The sequence below is a fragment of the Thermobia domestica genome, chromosome 1, assembly GCF_964235325.1.
Source record: "Thermobia domestica chromosome 1, izTheDome1.hap1.1, whole genome shotgun sequence".
Lineage (NCBI taxonomy): Eukaryota > Metazoa > Arthropoda > Insecta > Zygentoma > Lepismatidae > Thermobia > Thermobia domestica.
The window spans coordinates 18076792-18102083 of record NC_137454.1 but is presented as its reverse complement, the minus strand read 5'-3'; the positions used below and the strand labels follow the sequence as shown (position 1 = coordinate 18102083).

The 25292-nt window shown below is 36.6% G+C and overlaps 2 protein-coding genes across 2 annotated transcripts in view; one reads left to right on the top strand and one right to left on the bottom strand.

Moving 5' to 3' along the window:
* Positions 1–14842, top strand: part of LOC145683660 (zinc finger TRAF-type-containing protein 1 homolog) — a 52476-nt gene extending 37634 nt beyond the window's left edge. Inside the window, exon 6 of the mRNA XM_081755003.1 lies at positions 13162–14842. Within this exon, the coding sequence (XP_081611129.1) occupies positions 13162–13189 (28 nt within the window). The 3' untranslated portion in view covers positions 13190–14842. The remainder of the gene's footprint in view (positions 1–13161) is intronic.
* Positions 1–23703, bottom strand: part of LOC145683671 (1-acyl-sn-glycerol-3-phosphate acyltransferase alpha-like) — a 368125-nt gene extending 344422 nt beyond the window's left edge. Inside the window, exon 1 of the mRNA XM_081755022.1 lies at positions 23511–23703. The gene's annotated coding sequence lies outside the window, so the exon portion shown is untranslated. The remainder of the gene's footprint in view (positions 1–23510) is intronic.
* Between the last annotated feature and the right edge of the window lie 1589 nt (positions 23704–25292).

Below are 25292 nucleotides of genomic sequence, written 5' to 3'. Positions count from 1 at the left end.
AGTTTTCACCAGTATCGTTCAAATGCATAAAATGATTTTAACCTTGTTTAAAGGATGAAATCAAACAGTCCAAGATGAGATATTATAAAAATGCACTTTCTGAATTAACTGAAGGCTAAGTAATGGCTTCTTTTGCTCATAAATGAAATTTCTTTAACTAGGAATCAAGATGTGCCCCTGAATTCGTTATTGAACTACAGTTTAAAGTTTAGATGTGTACATCTTAAGAAATTATTACAAAAATACATACTTGAAATTAAAAGAAGGTTCACATGACATAATATACACACAAATAATGTTTTTTTGAAAAAGAAATTCAGATAATGGGTCTCCGACTAATAGTGTACGTTCTGATAATTTTATTTGATATCCTTTAACTGGTGTTTTATGTGATATTAATTGATCGCCAGGAGGTAAATCTTCGAAATGCCAGATGGAAAGGCTGGATCCGGTGTCTCTAGAACTGTTTGTTTTCCTAATTTAGTGGGTATTGACAAAAATGAACTATTATGTTCGGCAATCAAACTGGCGTTTTCACAACGGTCCGTAGATGTCATCGGTTGATCGTCAACATAAGTAATTTCATGTATTATGCGATCGAAGCTGTTATTTATAGGCTTTGTTCTACCGTTATTAGAATTGTCTGATTTTTGACTCCTGGTCCTCTGGACAAGGGACGGCCCTACAATTTTTTTTTTTTTTTTTTCGCTTAAAACAAATTAAAGCAGCGCCCCCACGTTTTCGGCAAATTGCGCGGACCAATATTTGATCTGTTGATGTATTGGATCTTGTTGGCGGTTTTGTGGTGCCTCCTTGCTTTTTCTACTTGACCCCTTCTCACAGTTTGTTTCCTCACTTATTCCCTTGTTTCCTCTTTCTATTTTGGTTACGTAAGCTGAATTGAGCACCAATTAAGAGAGCTCTGCCATTTTGTTGACCAGGGAAGAAAAATCGTTTGGGACAGGGTTTTTTTTTCCTATTGGTGGGTAGATTCTACGGGGTTGAGGTTAGATTTCTGATCGTCTTGCTGTGTTTGTGATTGTGATGTTGAAAGATATAATGGTGGAGCCGAAGAATTATAATGATAACTAGGATTGTGACTAGGTACTGCTGCGCATTGTAAGGGGTTAAATATTGCTGTTTTTGTTGATAGTTATGAACAGGAGTAAGAGTATAGACTTGTTGCTGTTGATGTGATACAGATTGCATTTGGAAAGGAATGGAATACTGCTGGCGTTGATGTAGGTAGGATCGCTAGTTAATAAATGAGATATATAATTATGATTATGATTTTGGCCATATACCACATGTAAAATTTGAGAGAGCTCTACATTGTCTCTTTTCCTCATTAAATCTTACGCCGATTCTAGAATGTCGAGTTTCGTTTGAAGAGCCTCCGCTGTGTCAAACCTTTGTGATGGTATTTTTTGAAGAATGTCACGCTGAAGTCCCAATGAAAGAAAATGGATTTTCTGCTCCTTCGTCGCGTTAGGTGTTAACTGTCGTATAGCGCTTAGTTTTCGAAAAAAGTATGGATCTAAGTTTCTTATTGGTTCATCTGAACGTTGTTGAGCGTGAAATAGCTCTTGTTTCGCCTTGTAAGATGGTATTTTGGGCCTGCTTAACGAAATAAAATTTTCGTATGTTATTGTACTATACTGATTTTGATTTTTAAAGTGAAGTACCAAATCTAAAGCCGTATCCTGCAAGTGTATTGGAAGGACTTCCTTTTGTTTGGCCGTTGACCATGACTGAAGATTGACTATGTGGTCATACAACATCTGTGATGCGCCCTCCGTCATACTGTCGTTAAGTCTATTGTTATTTTCCTCTGGTTTAAATGTCTCTTTCTCAGATCTCGCACTATCAAGAAAGAAAGAAAGAAAAAAGTTAGTAAGAAGAGAAAAAGACGGTATTTTACTGACCGATAATGTGCCTGTAAAATCAAACCCCGAATTTAGTTAATAATAAGAGTGTCCCGTAGAAGATGCTCAGTGTAATGTACCGAAAGTTTGCGCCTAACTGCCATGCAATATTTTGCTTGGTAGAGTCTGGGAACCCTTCACTGTTTTATTATAAAAATAGTATCATAAAATTTACAAAGTTCTTGTAATTAATACAAAGTTTAAGAGATGTTTCCCAGTGTGGAGACAAAACTTCAGCACATGAAAAGTGGCTTCAGATTCAAAAGGTAAAATGTCCTAGACCACCAGCAGTGTCAGACGGTGATTCAAAAGATAGCTCCCTTACTCATCGCAGTTTCAGGAGGTAGTCTTGTTAAGGATTACCCCTTTGCTAATTGCAGCCTTCGGAGTAGGTAGTTGTAGGAATACTCGTTTGTCCATGGCGGCTTGAGGAGTTGGGAATTTCAGGAAATCTCCATAACCCTAGACGGTCTCGGAAGATAGTTTAGGAAGGTTAGCGATCCACACTGGAACGAATGCCTCTGTCCGCTTGAGATCTTTTATGGATATCCTCTGAAGGAGAAGTCCGTGAGGAAAGGGTCGGCCATCTTTGGTTTCCTTCCGAAGTTCATGATTGAAGCATGTGTTTATAGTAGTTGCTTACACGTAAGGGTATAGTAGCTTAATGGCTCAATTCTTCTAAAATGAACTTCATTGCCAATGGAAGCTCATGTTGCACGGTTCATCTTAAGTTGAAGATCGCGTCACTTATTAACTTTTTCAACCCAAATAGACATCATCGTCAGACATTTTTGTGTGTTAGTAACTGGAGGTTATAAAATTGTGTATGTGTTTTTGTTATTGATATTACAGCGGGTAACATGTCTTGTCCTTCTTAGACCTTTTAATTTAATTCAGCGCTATATATCCGCTGATGAGTACACTGCCCTGCTAAGCGAAAAGGCCTTATCTCCATTTTACATACTTTCGAGAAAATAAGCAAAACGCGTTTTGGCTTAGGCTGTACGTTCAAATTTGTTGTATTTCAGTAAAACTTTATTAAATATATTTTCACGATCTAAAATTTGTGTGATAATACAGTTAAATATTTTACTTATGAATTGCCACTTATGGTCTTTTTGCTTACTTTCAGTTACAGTTTTGAACATAAGGTAAACACTCATGACGTCATTATCCCCTATCTATTGGTCAAACCACGCCAATTTCAGTTTAGATAGATGCTGAATTGTACTACGAACATTCCCATACCAATATCTCGATTTTCGAAATATGTGGAGTTAAGGTCTTTTTGCTTAGGACGGCAGTACAGTCATGTTTAAAAATTTTTCCACTCACGTCTTTTCGTAAACCTATATTCTTACAATCCATGTAGGACATTTCAAGACTTGGCTTGAAATAAAGCCCTTAAACAGCCTAAAAAGATATATAAATATTTTATGTAGTTTACTGATAAAAGAAGTAATTGGCCATGTTAACTGTGCCTGTTTTGGAGTTCTTTGTTATATTGACCTTCATTCATCCCTTAATACTTGTACTTTTCTCTAATAAAAATATCTTAGTTTTTAGAAATAACACTTACGATAGTTGCATAAATTTATATCGAACCTCACACAGAAGTTTAAAGTTTTATTGGGCTGATTCGCGCAAGCAAGTGCAGCAAAGAACTGGAAATCGTGAAAAAAAAAAAAAAAAAAAAAAAAAAAAAAAAAAAAAAACTAATTTTGAGGTAATTTTACAGTACGTCTAATGTTTTTGTTGAAATACGTGCATTAACTTTTGCACAGCCTAACTCAAGCAATCCTGTAATAAAAAGTTTTTCAACTCAACATAATGTGTACAAGTGAGTATTAAGTAATATTTGTAAATACTAAAATAGGAGCTTCCTAACTTTTGTGTGAAAGATGACAGAGATGTATCATCTGTTTATTACCAATAACATATAAACGCAACATTTTAGAATTTCCAGCAAGTTTAAGACTCTTTATCATTCTTTGTTCAGAATTCATAGAAGATTATCGTTACATTTTTTACCATTTTGAATTAAAACATTCTGATGTGTATATACAAGGTGAACCACGGGAAATGGGACCTTTAAAATGGAAATACTGCCAAACTGAAGCGTATGGTGGTGCTAGTTACCATGCGGTATACATTACAGAGGTCTGCTATTTAATTTACCATGAGTCGTTAGCCAGGGCACGTGCGTGTTGAAACGGTGGAAGCCTTGTTCGCGAGGAGAGTATATAATTGCTGTTCAGCGGGAGGTGCGACTCGGCAGGACCGGCATTTTAGTGCCAAATAGGAAAGCAGTTACCAGGTGGGTGAAACAATGTCACAACATTAATGTCATACCAAACGGCAATCTTAGAACTACACTGAGGAGTCTCGTGGAGAATTTGAGAGGATTTGAGCTCGACCAAGAAAGAAAATTCTGTGCATTGACCCATCCTTTCAGGTGGAAATTCGCCTCATCAGACATTATGAGGTTGTCCAGCAAGTTTTCATCGCGATTCAGTTTATCTAAAAACAGTTCACAGTATCTTGTATGGATGAGAATGTACGTCTTCTTTCAAAATGCGACACACTAATGTTTGCGGCATGTGCAGTGTTCTTGCACGGAGACGAGCTGATCTTTACAGACTTTGCTGCAAAGCCTGGCGTACATAATGGATGTTTTCTGATGTACGGACTGTCCTTGAAGGTTCTTCATATTTCTTGTCGATGACAAAACCAGTTTTTCTCCATTGTTTCACCCCCTGTTCGACACTAAAATGCTGGTCCTGTCCACGTCGCAGCTCCTACTGAACAGCAACTATACTATTCTCGTAAACAACGGCTTCCACTGCTTAAACACGCACGTGTACTAGCCAATGACTCATGATAAACTAAATGGCAGACCTCTCTTTATGTAGACGGCGTGGCAACTAGCGTCACCATGCATTTCAGCTTGGCAGTGTTGCCACTTTAAAGTGTCCCATTTCCCGTTGCTCACCCTGTACAAGGACTATCCAGACAATAAGTCTGGTTTTACGGCAATCATTCAAAGGCAAGGTTTGGCCACCATTGCCAGAAATTTAGGCAGAGTTTACTCATGTTTCTGTATATTTTTCTGTTTAAATACCGATAATTCCATCACACGTAAAGTGTAGTCTGTAATCACGTTCAGTAATTTACCTGTAAAGAGCGTGGAATAAAGGGAAATTTCTAGAGTTATGAGATGGGTGAGATTCTTTTTAAGATCCATGATGCTCTGAGAACTGGACAATTATCGATGGGCGAACTAAGACTGAAGAGAGTGCGTGCAATTAAGGGGAACAGATAATTCACCATTATTATCCAAAAAATATTTGATGAACAATTCTTCAGAAAATTTGTTACTACGTGGTTTAAATCGCAGACAGTGTGTAGGATTCAAAAACTGGTGCCTCGCTGTGATTAGCACCTCAGCAATAGTGAAAGTTACTTCAAGAAATTACGCGCTAAGTTACATTTCTCTTTCTTATGAACACGTCTGAGGTGATACCCGGAATTTAGTCATGACATAAGTTCTGTTCTTCAAATAGGCGAAACAAAACCAAATTTTGTAGTACACTAAATCCTTTATTGCCACGTGTACTTTAGTACCAAAGGAACGAGAAAAAAAAAAAAACACTAGACTATTCAAAATGGCCTTCGTTGGTCTTCACACACATCGTTGAGGCCATTTATCAATGGCTGCACGCACCACATCTTGGGGTATGAAAGCGGCTGCTTTTACTAAATCGGCCTTTAGCGACTCAATATTGCGGTGAGATTTCATGCAAGTCTTCTTCTCTAAGTAGTCCCAAAGCCGGTCGTCCAGCGGGTTGAGATTCGGGCTTCCAGAAGGCCAATCCTTAGCGACTATAACTGGGAAACTACCTAAGCGACTATTGTTGGCTAACCACTGTTGGTTCATCTTCGCCTTATGTGCCGGCGCGGAGTCTTGCTGGAATGTCTGTTCTGCGCCAGGAAACAGTGTATGATTCAGTGGTTTCACTGCCTTCTCCCAAACATCGTTCTGATAATTTGCTGCCTTGGTCTTCACTCCCGGTTAGCTTAAGTGCAGTTGGGTGACATCGTCGTAAGACACGTCCTACCAAACCACCACGGAAGCTGAGTGGTGGCCTCTTTGGACCCTAGAAATTTGTTCGGCAGCTTCCCGAGAATTGTGAGCATATATTCTGTCATTTTCCCGGTTGAATTTTTCTTGTACGGTGAATATTTTTTTTTTATCGGTGAACAGGATTCGTCTGTGTTTCTCGTTCTCGTATTGCTGGAGTAACATGTTGGCTCTTGTGACTCGTGTCTTGTTTAAAGCTGGTGTCAACGGTCGACAGGTGGAAGCTCCAATTTTTAAGGTCCTGTTTGATGATGTGAAACATCGTTCTCTTTGGTTTTTCCATCTTCCGTGTCATGATTTTCTGTTTTCGAAGAGGGTTTTGACGAATTCATGCAGCTATCGCTTTCACAGCTGCTGGCGTCCTTGAAGTGCGCGGGCGGACCTTCTCTGTCATCGATCGAGGAAGTGTCGCTGAACCGTTTGATGCACCGATATACAAATTTTTGCGTAATTTGTAAAAGTTTTAGAAGATTGAAAATCTCTACCGGAGACTTGTTGCACTTATGCAACGTGATCACAGCGATACGATTCTCTTTGATACTCCACTCTATGTTAACTGGATGTTAACTGGACGAGTGAACGACAGAAACTGGAGTCTGGTTTGCACTACAGGTTTGGAACGATGTTGTGTAAACAAAGCTGGTCGCGAACGTCACTCGAATTGGCCGTGTGGAGCTAGTGAACTTAGGGACAGAAGGTCTGGGCACGACTAGGTATAGTCACTACGTTGATTACCTAAAGCAGGGATTTTCAAACTGTGAGACGCGTCTCCCTGCAGAGTCGCCAAAGTTTTTCAGGAGAAGCGCGAGAACTTTGAAGAAAAGATCCTATGAATGAAACGTATTTATAATGCAACATAAACGTAACTTTGCACAAATAAACTTTAATTGAAAGAACTAGGTATGTTTCCTAATTTTTACGAATGGAATAAAAATTATGATAAATAAATAGTATGAAGCGTATGTAAAAAAATGTATGTATATTTTTTGTATAAAATGATAGAAGAAATTTATTGTAATTGATATACAAGTATATACCTTGGCTGTTTTTTAACGTAGTCACCATGAATCTCTAGACATTTCTGATAGCGGGCACAAACTTCCGTATATCCTCTGTGTAAAAATCTGCCGCTTGAGAGTGCAGCCAGACCAGAACTGATGACTGTAGACTTTGATGCAAGCCACTTCTTCAGGTGAAGAGAAAGAAGGAAATCTGTGGGAACAAGATCGTGGCTGTAATGATGATAACTGGATATTTCCTGTCGAAATCTTTGAATTGTGTCAACAGTACAAGCGGCTGTGTGTGGGCGGGCGTTGTCATGGATCAGAATAATTACAGACCAAAGCATTCCTCCGCCAATTTTAGATGGCATGTCGCAGATAATTCAGTATTTTTTCCAGTTTATATTTGCTTGAATTGTTCGTCTTGGTTCCAAGAATTCCTTTTGATCCCAAAGCACGATTGCCATGATTTTGTGAACTGATGATGATTGCTTGAATTTCTTCGCTTTAGGAGAACCAGAGTGCCGGCTTTACATTGACTACTGCTTCGAATCCCGGTGCCGTATAATATCCAGGTTTCATCCCCCATCAGTACCTAAGAAAAGAAGTCATTTCCATCCTCCCTCCAGCGAGTCAAAAATTACGTGTAGCTGTCATTCTTTGCTCTTTGTGAATGTCTGTTAATATTTTTAGCACCTACCTGCCACACAGTTTGTGATAATTCACCTTGTCAGTCACAATTCAATGTGCTGTTCGTAAACACTTCTGGAAATTCTTTGGCGAGCTCAGTTGTTGTGAACTGGTGATTGGATCGCACTTTCTCGTTAACGTTCCACCAGATCGTCCGTCTGAACACTAGGCCTTCAGCTACTCGCATCGTCACGAATATTTGAATGTCCTTCCCAAAACTCTTTGTACCATTGCCTGATCTTCCCTTCACTCATTACTATCGGTCCGTGAATGACACACAATTCCCGATGGCTGGATATCTGGCCTTTGGTGTTCAGAAATCGTATGACAGATCTCACTTCACATTTGGTAGGATCTTGTACGACAGCCATTTCGCCTTACTGCTGCTCTCACGTACGCAGCTGCAATCAAACGATACTATATTTATTGCAAGCACAGAATGCTAGGTCATGCTCTTGCGCATGCTCAGCTATTTTCAGTGTTGCCTACCGCGCATAAAAATTATAGGCTGTTTTTTCACAGCCTCCTATTGCACTTATAATTAATAGTAAATTCTGCAAAAATGATCCTGACAACCAAAATAAACTAATTTTAAAGGTGGCATACATTAAATACGTCCACTACAAATATACAAACATATTTATTACAAACCAGATGATTGAGGACTCCTTTAGCACTAAGCATTTTTGTAAAATATTAATTTAACTACGAATCCAAAACAGAAAAGAATAATTATGATATTAATTTCGATCTCGTCACAGACATGCGGCGACAAGCTTTTTATGTGCATGTGTTGGTATCAAGTGGATATTCTATATAACATTCTCAACAATCAAATCAGATATTTGACCTGCGGCATTGTTTTCTAATGCGCTTGGGTACAATACTAAAGACATGTGTTGTGTTAAATACATTACAATTATCGTCAAAAGCAGTGAAAGTAATCAGTATCTTGCGCTTCATTCGGGATGGAATTGCAATCGATGAATTTGTAGGTAAGGCGAACAAGAAACGTGAAGTGGATAATACAGAATCCAATGGATCAAGGAAACCAAAACAGAAGTATAGAGAAAAAAAAATATAATGAACGGTATTAGAACTTGAATTTCATCTATACTACTGTTCGTAATGAAGAAATATGTCAATACGTAGTTTGTTTAAAAGTGTTTTAATAATTAAATCTTTAAGTTTTACGTCCCACGATTATGCCAGCTAGGCTAAAGGAAATGGTGATGATGAGAAATAAATGAAATGCTGGAATGAAGAAAGTGTGAGAAAACGGGAGAACCCTGAGAAAACCCATGCACCAGAGCTGAACGTTTTACCACTGAGCCACCGCGGCCCCTATTTGAAAGTGTTGGCTGTAGTAAACATGTTACCCAATAAGCTGAAGCGACATTTAGAAACTGTATACACCAATTCTCAAGCCTAGAATCGATACTGAAGTTGAACGAAATAAAAGTGTATTTTCTTTATTTAAAAAAAAAAAAAAAAAAAAAAAGTCCGAAAATTTCCTTCTGGCATCGTAAAAGTAGCATATTGTGTAGCACAATATAAGAAATCCCACACTATAGTTGAGGAATTGATTGTGCTGGCATCAATTGATATAGTATTGATTATGATTGGTGACTTTGCTGTTAAACAGTTGAAAAGTGTACCTTTATATGGTAGCACTGTCATTCATAGAATAAGTGGCATGGCCGAGCATGTAATAGCAATTAATCCAGCAATTTAAGGTTAGTGTAAAGGGACAGGTTTTGCCGATAGATGTCACTGCAGTCTTCGTATCTCTCCCATGTATTTTTTTACCTTTCGCGAAAATTTACAATTTCTTTTACAAATTTCAGCGTAGAGACTTCAAATTTTTAGAGAAGGAACTTCATAACCTATTAAAGGGAACAATCCGTGCCGATTTTTTGTTTAGAATTTTCTTCATTGTTGAAACAGTTCCATTGTTAAAGATTTGGATATCCATTTCAACAATGAAGAAAATTTTAAATAAAAAATCGGCACGGATCATTGCCTTCGATAGATTATGAAGTTGCTTTTCTAAAAATTCGAAGTCTGTAGGTTGAAATTTGTAACAGAAATCATGAATTTTCGTGAAAGGTAACAAATACATGGAAGAGATACCGAAGATTGTACTGCCATCTATCGACAAAACTTGTCCCTTTAAACTAACCTTAAGCATAAAGAATTTGCGATTCAAATGGATGAGGCAACTGATACAGTAATACGAACTTTTATCTGCTACATAAGGTTCATAGCCGAAAATATGTTCTTTGAAGTTCTGATGTTTTGTTGTGAGAATATCCCACCTGAGACAACAGCAGATGAATTGTTCAAAATTGTAGACAAATTCGTGTAAGAAAAGAAACTGGACTGGAGAAAATGTATGGGAATATGCACAGATGGTGCTCACTCCATCTCAGGATGTTACCAAGGATTAGAAGTTCCCACACGCATGAAAGCCTTGACGCACTGCCGGACCCACTGCATTACACACAGGGAATCCGTTGCTTCCAAGAATCTCACTAGTGACCTAAACGACATACTGCCGATAGTAATGTAACCGCCAGGTGTTCGTGGTCTCTGTTTGGGCGGACATTTATTTGTAACCATTCTGAGTTCGTGTCGCTGTCCGTGGCTTGTGGTACCACCAATAGGTATCTTCCTGATGCTTTAACTTACCTGGACAGGACGATGAAGGACCTCTCCAAGAAAAGGTTACAAACTGTTTCCAAATCGCTCGTCGGTCTCAATAATGAGATGAGCATTAGGCGCCGAGAGGTTCGGGTGTCTCGTCTCGAACACCTCACGGACGATTAGACGGTCATCCAGACCATAACGCACACAAACATCACTCATACAAACAACGAAAACACACTGGATTAAATAACACTATACTTATTTATTAGAACACTATTTAAAAAAAATAGCGAAGAGAAATGGACACAACACTGAACACTAGATAAATATAATAATTTTCGTCGCTGAAATCACGCTTTAACTTTTCAGTGCGCGATAGCCCTTCAAATATATAAAATTATGATTCGGATTTCACTGTAAATGCTTCTCTCACACCATTGACACACTTGGGGGATTAGCACTGGGGAAGAGTTGTCTGGATCGTCCCACGATGAATCCAGTTGTTACGCTGAACAGTCCTGCAGCGTAAAGGTGAATCTTCAGCAAAGTAACGAAAAGAAGATCTCCACAGTGGAATACTGATATTGGAGGGCGCGTATATAACTTTTTAAACGCACAAGGTCTGCGGACCTGGGATTTCACTAGTTGGGGCTAGCCGTAAGAAATCGTCCTTCACCGGCTAAATAGCTTGTGCCCCTTCACAATAAGTCGTATCTGTAGCTCGACGCGATGCGCGTAGTTACGGCTTCCAGACCTGGAGTCAAACTCCCCGAGCATCCAAGCTCAAGCTACGGGTTGCAATGGTCAACTGAAAAGTGTTGGCAGTTCATTTCAAAAATCACTCCGTTAACTCACCTGTATGCACATACAAACAGAATACGGAAAACAATTTATGTTAATTTTAGTCAACTGCCTATAATGCACTAGACACGGCGATAACACTGGCGTGAGAAAGTACAGATAACGGGCTACGAAAATTGTGAGGCTGGTGCCACTTTGGCTACTGGGACATCTGGTCAGCCCGTATTTCTCTAATCTATTGTAATGTTTCCATAAGCGATTAACGAAAGCACTTAATTCAGTTCCAAATAACTGCAGAATATATACTGTGCATATAATAAGTCAGGTAGAAACACTGAAATGGTTAGTCACTAACTGAAATGTTCTCAGCAAAAGCAATGTTTTAAATATATATATGAGAAAACGATGAAAGACTTCTTTGTCCAACTGTGTGGGAAAGAAGCAATTCCCACCAAAGAAAGAACTTATGTGCGTTGCAGAATAAAGTACGAATTGAAAATAATAATCACTGTCTTCACGAAATATACAGAGTATCCACAAAAAATCCTTCTATAACCTGGTAGCGGTTATAGTAATAGCAGTTCTGAACTTCATCAAATGTCGGTACAAATAAAAAAAAAATATGTGCTCATATGGAGCTGAATATGCTTCTCTGCTGTATTATTGTAACTCACGTTGGTTGTCCAGCGACAATGTCATTTTCCATGTTTTTGAACTGAGACAGGAACTGTACACTCATGTCTAAAATGATTGTCGCATATCTATAACTGTCTTCTTGTAAGAATATAATTTGTTAATGATTTTGCTGAGTACTTTTAATACTGGCACTATATGTATAATCGGGAAATGTATACTAAGTATTTGTGATAAATTTTATACGAAAATTAGAATGAGTAAAACAAAATGTTGTTACTTGGACACGAGAGTTTTGTTTTCGTTTTATTGTTTTTATTTACTGATCTTTTGACATGAAATTTGCCACATATATGTTTTTGCCGATTATATACATACTAACATTGTAAGAAATACCGGGAGAATTCATTTTCAAATTATGTTCCTACAACAACATATTTATAGACATGCGACATTAATTTTGGACATGAGTGTACTTTTATCTTGTAAACGAAAATCGTCCCAGTGCTGAAGGTCCATTAGTTGTGCCTTTCTTCAGAAGTTGGTATACTTTTGTGATGTCTCTGAAAATCTAAATATTTTGAATGTATCTTTAGAAGGGAATTAAATACACAATCTGCAGCTACCTGATAAGATGTCAGGTTTCAGCAGGAAGTTGCAGCCTTGGGAGTACATTATTAAAGCCTGGAAGATTATTAAAGTGTTTCTACGTTAAGCAGGTTGTAAGAAAAAAACAGAAGAAAGAAAGAAAGAAAGAAAAAAAAAGAAGCTAAATCAAGAAATCAGATCTGCGTGTGGAGCACTTGACACAAGTTCAGCTAATTTCGAGAATGGAAGTCCTGTGACACAACTGAATCAGGAATCCATTCAACACATCCCATCCAGCAAATTTCACCATGCTAGAAGAGGAATAGTTTATTGATCTTTCTTCAGACAACACAATGAAGACCAAGTTTGATTCTACAGCATTGTCTGAAATTTGGAACAATGAAAAACTGATAATATTTAAATAACTTTTTACTGTTACTAAAGCACTCTCTGTTATCGGTCATTTTCTATCATTTTTATATATATATATATATCTCCCTTCCTCACCCTCCCCTACCTTGTAATGTCAAAGTGAAATGAGTAAAACTATCCCAGGCCCGAACCTCATCTGTGTTGAAAATTTAATCGAGATCGGTCGGGTGTTATTAAACATAATCACTTTCATTTTTATTTATACATTATAGATATATAAAAGTAAATTTGATATATGCGTATACATTTGTTTTCATATCCTATTACGTAGGACTAATTGCTGTTTTTTCTTGCTTTTCAGGCTCATTATGTTTCTAATGTCGAAGTAATAGAGAAAATTGCAAGGATTCCGTGCGGTAATCCAGGAACTTTTTTTTTTTTTTTTTAATTGTTGTTGTTGGAGTGCGTAATTCCCTTGTAGTCTGTGGCTTTAAATGTATAGTCAAAACCTTGTACATATTATAAAAAAAGGAGTTCCGAAGAAAAGGAAAACAAAGAAAGAAGAAAATAGAATGAAAGATTTGTTACTGGTGCTGGATCCTCTTTTTTTTGTTTTTGAAAGAAAATATTTAAAATTATGTTCACGAACAGATTGAAATTGAAAAGTGCTTCATACCAAGTGAACTGCATATACCGTATATACATATATATATAAAAAACTCAGAATGTATATGTAAGTTTTCTAAATATATACATATACAGAATATCTATTAATGATATTTTATTGGTCTTTCTCTGTTTAAATAAAAAAAAAAATTATGATTCTTAGAGATTGATAAGCTTTCGTATCGCATGTACTTGACGATGTTTTCCAATCTCAGGATTTTGTACTGTAAATTCTGTTGGAATATTTTTCATCAGTTCTTTTTCGAGATCGAAAAATTTATTTTTCATTTGTTGAACCAGCAACAAATATTATTGTTGACACGAACTGCTTCTGTTGCTTCAGAATATGACCGAGTTACAGTAAAAGAATACTATAACATTTTAAAGCAAAAAATATATATATTTGAGTTTTTCTATATAATAATAAAAATGTTTTATTATTTTTCTTCAATATTATTGGTGAAAAAATAGTATCAATCAAGATTTTTTTATTATCTAGACTCGTTAATTAGAAAATAGATTAAATATAGTATTATTTATTATTATTATTATTATTATTATTATTATTAGTTATTACAATATTTGATAAAAATAAAGAATCTCAAATATTTATAATTAATTGCTGAAGTTATCTAGATAGATATTGATCTAAAAATGTAGCTTTAGTGTTAAATAAGATTTGTATCCACAGAAGGATATATTATATTGATAGATAGAGATAGGTAAGTATACATAGCATATGTATAAGTTTGTTTTCAACTGGTGCGCAGATTATTAAAAAAAATATATATATATATGCTGATACTGTAAACATGCTTTCATAATTCAGAGTATCGTAATAGGTTACGCAAATCAAAAAATTCTGTCAAAAAAAAAAAAAAAAAACTCATCACAACACTTTATTTGGTTTTCTTCTAAATCTTCAGAATATTTTTGTAGTGATTTCTCACTGATAAAGTACTTAACATGAAAACTTGTATAATTTCGAGTTGCGTTTCTAAATATAAGTAAAACATTGCATAGGTTCGTTTTTCTTTTTACTGGAAAATCGTTAGTATTATTTTTGTATATGTATTTTTTTTTACATATTTTTTTAAATGTAGAGTTACAAGGAACTTCTTTTTTTTTTTTTCTAAAATACACTCATTTGAAATGTACAGTATCAAATCAAACTGATATATACATATATCTTTTGATTCCATATAAAAAGTTACATATTTTATGCAATATTGTGATATCAGGTGCTAAAAGAATGTTAGTTTTTAAAAAAAAAAACATATGGGATTATCAAATTGGATTATTTCAAATATAGTATACAAAGCTAGCAATATATGTGTAATGTTGCTAAATATGTAATAAAACTTAATTAAGAATAAGTTTATTTGTTTTGATATTATTATACCACCACCATCACTGCTTGGCGTAACAGCTCAATTGTGGGCCTGAGCCGCTCCAACGCCACCTGTTAGCGACTGGCTAAACTACGTCCACGTGGTAAGCGCGCTGCGTCGCCCTGTTACCAACCGGCATATCAGGAATTTTCTAGACCTATATTATTATACCAGGTAGCAAAACTAAAATTTTAGGCTTTTCTGCAATGTAACTGCATGTTTCTTGCTGTGTAAAAAGTGGTAGTATGGATCTATCATGTTTAATATACTAACTAACTAACTCTATGGCCTATGGAACCCGGAGGTTCAATGCCGCGTTCACAAAAACTCTCCACTGACTTCTATCCTTAGCCAACTGAATCCACTTTCCACTTTGTATTCGTATCTCTGCGAGATCCATCTTAATATTGTCCTCCCATCTGCGCCTAGGTCTTCCTAATGGTCGTTTTCCGATTGGTCTTCCAGTCAAGACTTTGAAAGCGTTTCTACTTTCTTCCATCCTAGCTACATGACCTGCCCACCTAAGCCTCCTAGATTTGATGACCCTAACAATGTTTGGTAAACCGTATAAATTATGTAGTTCCTCTTTATGAAGTTTCCGCCATTCCCCATTCCCGTTCCTCTTGGGTCCGAATATTCGTCTCAGGATCTTGTTCTCAAATACTTTCAGTCTATGTTCTTCCCTCAGAGTAAGCAAATATGTTTCGCAACCATACAGAACAACAGACATGATTATCGTTTTATATATTTTAAGCTTCAAATTCCTCGACAGAATTCGCGACAACAAGAGATTTTGAACCGAATAGTAACACGAATTTCCTGCTTTTAGTCGACATTTAATTTCTTCGTGAATATGGTTTTCTTCTTTTAATACTGATCCTAGATATTTGAAAGAATCCACTTTATCAAAAGTATTATTTAAAGGGTTTTTAAAAATGTCAAATCCTAGTAATTCCCTAGTTTTAGTATTCAAGTTGACCCATCAACAAAATAGTAAAGTGGCTAATACATCAGAAGTTTGTTAGGTCGTCCAAAATTAGTTAGTGCAAACGTATTTACTTTAATTAGGCTTTACAAATGAATGACTATATCACTTTCTTTCCCGATCTATCTTTACTTCACTTATACCACTACATCCACTAAACAGGAACCTTCCTGTATTCTGAGAACCATTTCAGTAATGTAAGCCACACCTGGCTATACAATATACTTAAAATATATCAATAGCCACACTAGGCTATAATACCTCCTGAACATACAAACAACTTCAGCTACATCTGTCTCATTTCAGTCATCAACTAAATACACATACAAACAATCACCTAGTTACCCTTTGTATTTTCTAAACCTAATTACGTTCTTCTTTTGTTTACGCTATCTGTATACTAACCTTTAGCACTTTTCACCCCCAACATCTTCCTTGGTATCACCTAAAAACGAACTGCACCACCAGACTCCCAACAAAGTTGAAAATAGCACACATACAGTTGTAAACACAGTTTGTAATATTGTCGATTGCGCAGAATTATTGAGTTGGCCTATAAGTGTTTGCGTTTTTTCTGTTTTCTTTTTCTTTTTTAAATGAAAATTTTACGTGAATAATAAAATGTAGCATTACGTGTTATGTCATTCGATAGGGCATTATGTGCTCTACAAAACGGTGTGTTTAGATTTTTTTTAAATACTGATGTACTTTCTGTGCTTTTCAAGTCATTAAAATGGAGTGTCAAGTCAATAGAAAAAGATCATTTTCGACACCTGTTGCTGTTTGTGTTTAATCGAAGTGCTAATGCCACAAAGCTTGTTCGAGAGATTTGCGAAGTTTATGGCGAAGAAGTGATGCGTATTAGGACGGTTCAATATTGGTTCAAACGATTCAAAGACATGCATCGCACCAGACGCCCCGTTCAATTCGATGAGAAACAACTACGAGTAAATCAGCGTAATCATGAAGATGCACGTCAAACAACAAGGGAGTGCTTCTACAGTACTCTAGAGCGTCACATTCACTCAATGGGAAAGGTTCAAAAGTTGGGCGCATGGATTCCGCTTGCTTTGACCGACAATAACAAAAATCAACGCGGCACGATCGCCGCCAGTTGGCTTGCCCGTCATTGGTCAACACGTGGACACAAGCAGCGATTCCTCTACTGAATCGTTACCGGGGACGAACAGTTTTGCCTATACACCAACATGAAGCCCCGCAAAGAATAGCTTAGTCCCCGACAAACAGGCGACACCGCAAGCAAAACAAGGTCTTCATTCGCGCAAAATGATGATGTGCATCTAGTGGGACTGCGTAGGTATGATCCACTGCGAATTGCTTGATTCCAATTCCTTTGTTGTTTGGCGTGGATCTTCGTGAGTAAGCTGATTCAGTCGTTCCTCATCGAATTGAACGGGGCGTCCGGTGCGATGCATGTCTTTTGAGGTCGAAATTGCCGTCTTTGAATCGCTTAAACCAATATTGAGCAGTCCTAATAGGCATCACTTCTTCGTTATAAACTTCACAAGTCTCTCGAACAACGTCTGTGGCATTGGCACCTCGATTAAATCCAAACAGCAACAGGTGTCGAAAATTATCTTTTCTGTTGACTTCACACTCCAGTTTAATAACCTGAAAAGAACAGAAAGTATATCAACATAAAAAAAAAAAATCTGAACACACCATTTTGTAGAGCACATAATGCTCTGTCGAATAACATAACGCGCATTGCCACATTTTATTTTTCATGCCAAATTTTCACTGAAAAAAAATCAAACACTTATGGACCAACGAATACTAATTTTTTCTTTCTTAATTTTGTGTAGATGTTATCGTATTTTCTCGAATACAAGAACTCCCTGAATATAAACGCCCCCCTCCCACCTCCTAAAAATTTAATGTCTTATTTTGAGGATTTGTTTTAATATGCAGATATAAGCACACCTGTAAGTTAGCTAATACCTCTATCCATTCTGAAAGTACAAGCTTGGATTTATACAAGCTGCAAGATTTATGAAGTGCAATGTTATGAATAGAAAAATCAGAACAACTTTAAATTGTCAACATTTTCAACTTGTTTTTATTCTCCATTTTTATGGTATTTCGACTTCGATTAATTTCTGTAATAGTGTAGCATGCAGCTCAGTGCACCTGAGATACTCAGTCCACGGTCAGTCCAGATACTCAATGCTCAGTCCACGAATAATACAAAAGTGTCAGTAAGTTTTGGTTCTTACTAAACGGTTTATTTTATTTTTATTTATTTATTTATTTTATTTTATTTATTTTTTTGTATACTATTTCTCATATTTATTATTTTAACCGGGTACATTTATCTAATGTAATCTAATATAAATAAAATAGAGAACTTGTTTGTGTGTCTGTCTGTCTGTCTGTGTGCGGCCTAGGGACCAGACGAGTGGACCGAGAGTTACCAAATTTTCGTCAGGGGTACCTCGGTCCAACCCCCAAATCAAGACGAAGCGGTTTTTTTTTTCTTTTTTTTTTCAAATTTCGAACCAGGGTCTCATTGGGACGTTTACTGGGGCCGGCCTGGGGTCTGGGCTGAGAGTTTCCAAATTTTTGTCATGGGTACCTTGGTCCAGGCCAAGACGAATGTTTTTTTTTTTTTTTTTTTCAAAATTCGAACCAGGGGGGCGTTTACCGGGACTGTAAAAATAGTAGAAAATGATTGATATTAGTGTTGAATTCATAGTTTTCGCGGTCGCTGAGATCAATGGTGAAACCGATCGCATTCATACCATTCGGCTGCGGGCCTGAGGTCACCGGGGGGAGGAAACCCAGACATATAAAAATATCCAAAATTACCGATATTAGTGTCTAAACCATAGCTTTCGCGGTCGCTGAAATGAACGGTGGTACTTCCACAGGCATTGGCTTCCAAATACAATCCCCATGCAAAGAATGGGTATATTCAACTAGTCGTAAAAATGAAGCTGAAAGCTAGAATTATAAAACAACTTTAACAAAATAATAATAATAATAAGTAAATAGCGACTATGCGATTATGAGTCCACCCTCTTCCTCCAAAGAATTTTAGGCTAAACATTTTGAAAAAAGGGACCGCTTATATTCTCGTAAATGCAGTGTGTTATGTGTAAAATTATCAAAAAAAGAAGTTTTACCTAGCGAGACTCACACGTTGTTCGTGTTCCTAGAAATTCACAATATTTCACGAAGGAGCCTCTACAAAAACAAGTTTACCCAGAGGTCTGTTTTCAGTTTTAGAACCTTTGAATCTAAAGAAAAAGATGACTTCATAAAGTGATTCGTTCGTGACTTCACCTGTTGAGAAAGGTCACAATAGAAGTGACTGAAACCGTTTCGAGTAACACTTAAAGACATAACAAAGAAGATTGATCCATACTACCATTTTTTAAATAGTAGTAAAAATGTATCAATTACTTTCTTCAAATAAATCAACCTGGAAGGCGTCCTTGCCCATAGGTGGGCGTGCTACTGACTAAAATAAACTGTGAAATTGTGAATAAAGCACCATATACAGGGTGGTCCAAAAGTAGGTGTACACCCATGCATTGATCAAGTATAACGTTCTAGCTTATAGGTTTATTTGCTTCGGCTGTTCTGAGCTTGAGATATAAGTAAAAAGACATTAAGAACAAATAATAAAGAAACTAAGTCTACCGGATTGATAACAATAAGAAATGATATAAAAAGCAATGAGTTGATCAGTACGGGACTGTATACCTACTTTTGGGCCACCCTGTATATAATGACCATTTACAATGACAATAACAAACTTCACAGACACTTTTTTTTTTTTTTTTTGTCTTCTTTACTCATATTCAAGATTTCTACGTTGTTGAAAACTAAATAAATATGCAAATTAAAATTATTAACAGAATTATCAAAATGAAAAGGTTCTTTAACAAACTATCCATTGCTTCCCATTCTATACATGATTACTTACCCATAAACACAGTTTGCAGGTGATATGGCGCTTGTTGCGCAATCTGAAGAGAAAATCAAGATATTAGAAAACATAAGGAAGGACTGTGGGTGATTGGAACGAAGCAGTCGGTGTCAGATATAGAAGAAGGAAGAGAGAAAATGGAACAAGTCTAGATTTCGATATGTGAGTAGGATTATTAGTGATGATATGAAGTGTTAATGGGATATAAAAGCAAGGATAGGAATGGCGAAAGAAAGTTTTCGGAGGGAGAAAATACTATTTTGTGGGAGCTTGAATAAAGAGTTGAGAAAAAACACTCATAACATGCTTCGAGTGGAGTATTGTTCTGTATGGATCAGAAACATGGAAATTACTCAAAAATGATGTAAAGCGACTGGAAGCTTTCGAAATGTGGGTGTAGGGAAGAATGGAGAGAATTAACTGGATCGAGCGGAAAACAAATGAGAGGGTGTTAGAAATGATGGGGTAAAAAAGCAACAGCTTTAGATATTATTAAGAAGAGGAAGATAAACTGGTTGGGACACTGGTTGAAAACTAACTGTATTATGAGGGACGTACTAGAGTATGGTGGTAGGAAAGAGAGGGAGGGGGCGAAGGAGACTAGAATTAATGGACGATATCAAAACAGAAAAATCGTACGTGAAGACGAAAAGGTTAGCAGAAGAGAGTGGAGCATGAAAGCTTTTCAGCTGTAGCAGGTGACTTGCCAATAATGGAAGAATGCCTATATGATTGTAATGATGAGACCCATAATTAAAACAAGGATAACGTAATAAGGAGGTACCTGCTGAAGGTAAAATCCTACCCTGAAATGATCATTGAATACACCAGCGGTCCAATAGAATCTTTGTTTCTTTCTTAAAAATAAATCTTCCACCCTATCGAAAAGTACTCCTATTGCATTTGTTTGTGATAAGAATGTTACAAAATAGAGGATCTGCCCATGTGTATCTTCATCCTATTATAGCAATGAAGTCACAAAAACAACAAACAATCGGCCCGTCTGATTGGTTGTTGTCGTTTCTGCCATCGTCTGATTGCTACTTTCGTTTCCGCCATGATTGTTGGCTCAAAACATTGGGATCCTATTGGGCGAAGTGGGTAGAGTAGGGGTGGCAAAACTGTGACGTATGGCTTCAAGATTTTGTTGTAAGGGCAGATATTCTTTTATAAGATCCTTGGTTTGTGAGACATATCCCCAAAGTGTACTTCTAGACGGGGGGCGGGGAGGACATATCACACCGTACAAGCAGATCTAAGAGAAAGACTTGAACAACAGTAACGCTCACTTATTCCTCATTTTACGAAATATTTTTAGAGAAAACTTCATACAAATTAACACCACTGGATACCAACACCTAACAATGTTTCCGTTCTTAACGTTTCAAGAAGGTTGAGAAGATGCGACAAGTAACTGGTGAATTCAATCCTTTAGATTTCAACAGACAATTCCAAAAACGAAATATTTTGCGTGATAATGCCACATTTTCTATTTCGATATTTGTTCCTATAAAATGAAGTTCAGAAAACGTTATCTTTTTCTTTCTCTCCCCTCCTTTTTTACCTTCACACTCTAAATCCATCGAGTGAGCTGAAGACCCTTTTGAAACCTAAATATTTACATTGCAGGGTTTTGCTTTATAGTAGTCATTGGAATGTCTCATTGCCAAGATTAAAACAACACTGAAATTCTTGGTTCAAAATCAGCGACTATTTGGTACTTATCATTTTTATTGTACTTTGGCAGCAAAAATTTCTTTAATATAAAGAAGGTTAGGCAAATTTTTACTTTGACTCCAACTGTGACTTCAACCGATTCATGTGATCCGGTTCCCGGAGCAGTTTAGGAATCATTCCTAAACTGCTCCCGGAACCGGATCACATGAATCGATTACAATTACTAACACAGTGAAAGTAATGTACGATGTTAAGAATTATACTATAAGTACAAGGGCCACAATGTTACTATACGATGTTAAGAATTATACTATAAGTACAAGGGCCACAATGTTACTATACGAAGTTAAGAATTATACTATAAGTACAAGGGCCACAATGTTACTAAACATCAATTCAGGTGAAGCGGTGACTATGAATTTTGAGATCTAATTGGGGGGCTACCGCCCCCCAACCCCCCCGCTCAAGTACCATAAAAACATCCAAAATAATAATAAATAATCACACCACTACTATAAAGCTAAGATAAGAAGGGAAAAATTTAAAAAAAAAAACACTCGTCTCTAATCATAAATCAGTGCATGACAAAGAAAAAAAAATTACATCTCAACAAGACAATAGGACAAGCAGCAGCAAACCAAATACTTTGCCTAATACTCAAATGCAAAACAAATCAAGAATAAAAATAATATGAATTAAAAAAGAAAACACTCACCATTTCGCCATAGGAGAAATCTCATGAATAATGAACTCATAACTGCTGATTCCACACACGAAAAAATAAGATACCAAGAACTCATGCACAATACTCAACATTACTGAAAAATGTTTCTTTCCGCACACACGTCGTTTTATTAAACCGAGCACACTTGCTATTATTACAAACAAGAAACCAATAAACGTCCACTTTTAGAATACGTCGAAAATATCTTCAGTTTAGACCACAACTATGATAGGTTTTCTCTAACTCAATTCAACCAATTCAATTACGCGCTCCCGCATGCCACAAACAGCTGCACACACATACATGCACACAGAACATGTGACTACTAACCAACTACCATATGACTACACAAACACCTAGTGGGAAAAATATGAACTAAGACGTCACACCAAAAGCACGAACAGTTCTAACAAGTGACTCACGCACAAACAGTTCCAGGAAGTAACTGAACCTATAAGAACCGATTAAAGTCACAGTTGGAGTCAAAGTAAAGACTTACCGAAGGTTATTCTCTCTATTCAAGATTTCCCTTAGTTCCAAAGTTAGTGAAGAAAGAAAAAACTGACAGTTACATGCAAGGGTTGTTTAGGATTTAGATTTCTGGGCTTTCGGCATTTATGGCCATGTTAGCCCGTCACGTATAAGGGATGACGTCCCTTGGCGAGCACACTATCCGGGGAAAGGATTGGGGAAGGAAGGAAGTGGTCTGGGACCTATAAGTTAGCTACAACCCCGACAATTTGCCTGGTGTGAAAGAGGAAAACCTCATTTAGGATGCCTGGCCTGATAAAGCTTTTTACACTTTTTCGACCGAGTGCCTCGAACCCGGAACCGCTCGCTCAGACGTGTTTTTGGCACGTCACAAACTCAGAAGTGTTTTTGGCACGTCTAACATGCAATGCAAAAACATTACAACAATAGTAAAATTCAGTTGTAATTGTTAGTGCTGCCATTTACAATTGTAATTTATGATATATATTTTGCACTAGTATTCTGACTAGTACGTGGGGTCTCTGGTTCAACCCCCAGCCAAGTTTGTGGTTGACAACATCGTGTTCGTTGGTTTTCTGTGGGTAGCCCCTTTTCTGCCACGTTCTCATTCCACCAATTTTTATATAATTTTTGTTATCCTACAAATGCTTTTCAATATTTGTGGGTGATTATAATTAACCTGAAACCAAAATTTCTTCCACCAAATCAAACATCTTAAAGAAGGAAGAAAAAAAAGTTTAGTTGTTATTGTTAACAAATATGTGCCAGACTATCTGTGTTAAAGTATGATGAATCTTAACAAAAAAAATTAGCTACTTACCAATAACTCCTCCCTTGAAAAATTTAAAGATTTTGACGTTTCGAACTCTCAGCTGGTTCCTTCCTCAGTGCCAAGGTAAAAAGGATTAAAACGGAAAGGAGATAAAAGGAGTAAAACCAGGAATACATACCACTATATAAAAGTAACGTACAAAAAAGATCCTGAGATGAACAGAGCAGAGTGAAAAAAAAGAATGAACTGAATAAAAAGAACGCAGTGTAGATGTTAGGCCAGTATTGCCAGATCCAAAGTATGCATCAAAGGTAGGTACCCAAGTCCGATCAATGTTGCCAGTATCAAGGTTCAATGCAGGTTTGTATTTATGAATAAAGAACGATTCTTCAATTCCCCCCTTTTTTTCTGAACTTATTACCTTTACCTGTTTTATATTATGTGAATGTTGTTTTAGATGAAGCGCTAAACCCAACATGCCTTCTTCTTGTGACTTTTTTTTGATTGTCTAACATGTTCCTTTACACGCGTGTTAATATTACGTTTAGTTTGGACAATGTATGAGGAATCACATTCGCAATGGACGCGGTATATACCTGCCTTATTTAATGGATCGACCAAATAGCTTTTAAATCCAGTGAGATGTTTTTGTAAACTTTTGGGGGGAATACTTGAAGCAGAATACGTTGCAAGAATACGTTGAATTTTTGTTGAAAGTTGTGGAAAATAAGGAATTCCAATCCAAGTTTTTGCTTCTTTGGAAGTTACCGTTTTGGGACTTGCAGCGATCTACGTGTTTGATTAACCATTTTTGTAAAATACACAGCTTATAACTGTTTTCTTGTCCTATTTTATATAAAAACTGTATTTCTTCATTGAGATCTTTTTGACGGTCACAAATTAATAATGCTCTACGAAAGAAGTTCTTCCAAATATTGGCCTTGTACAGTGGCGGATGAGCTGACTGTTGATGTATGTAAGTAGTGCCTGCATTGGGTTTTCGGTATACTTTTGTAATAAATTATTATGTGATCGGGTAATCAATAGGTCTAGAAATGGAAGGCCGTTATCAGATTCACGTTCAAGGGTGAACTTCAGCCTAGGATGCTGATTGTTGAATTGTTCAAAAATTTATGTAAGTGTATTTTCGTCACGAACAAGTAGTAAAATATCATCATCATAACGGTAATATCTAACGTATTTAAATGTGTCCTGCCGTAAAATAGAAGTTTCAATCTGATTTAAAACGATATTTGACAATATTGGGGATAATGTGTTACCCATGGCTAAGCCATCATTCTGAGAAAAGTAATGATCTTCAAACTGGAATATATTAGTTGTTAAAAAAAACCTCAAGTAATTGTAATAAAAAATTAGTTTCATAGGTAGAAGCGCCATTTTGTAATAACCAGGATCGAGTACTATTGATAGTAAGTTCCAGTGGTATGGACGGATACATAACAACGTCTATGGAGGCAAGTAAAATGGTATTGGCATTTACAAATGATGATAATTGTTGTTTTACGTCTAGACTGTTTTTTACAACATATTTAAAACCACTATTGTAACTGCTGAGTTTTTTTATATAACCATTTTGATAGTAAATAAGCTGGATGATTGAAACCTGATATGATCGGGCGAAGGGGATGTCAGGCTTGTGCACCTTCGGAAGACCATAAATAATGGGAAGACTAATTAAATTTGCACGCTTAGAAAAGAAAATCAATCATCTAGGTAGTACCCTTGTTTTCAATAAACGCAAATCAACAAAAATAGAGTCCGATTCACCTGTAAAATTATTTGTTAACCTTACCGATATTGACATATCTA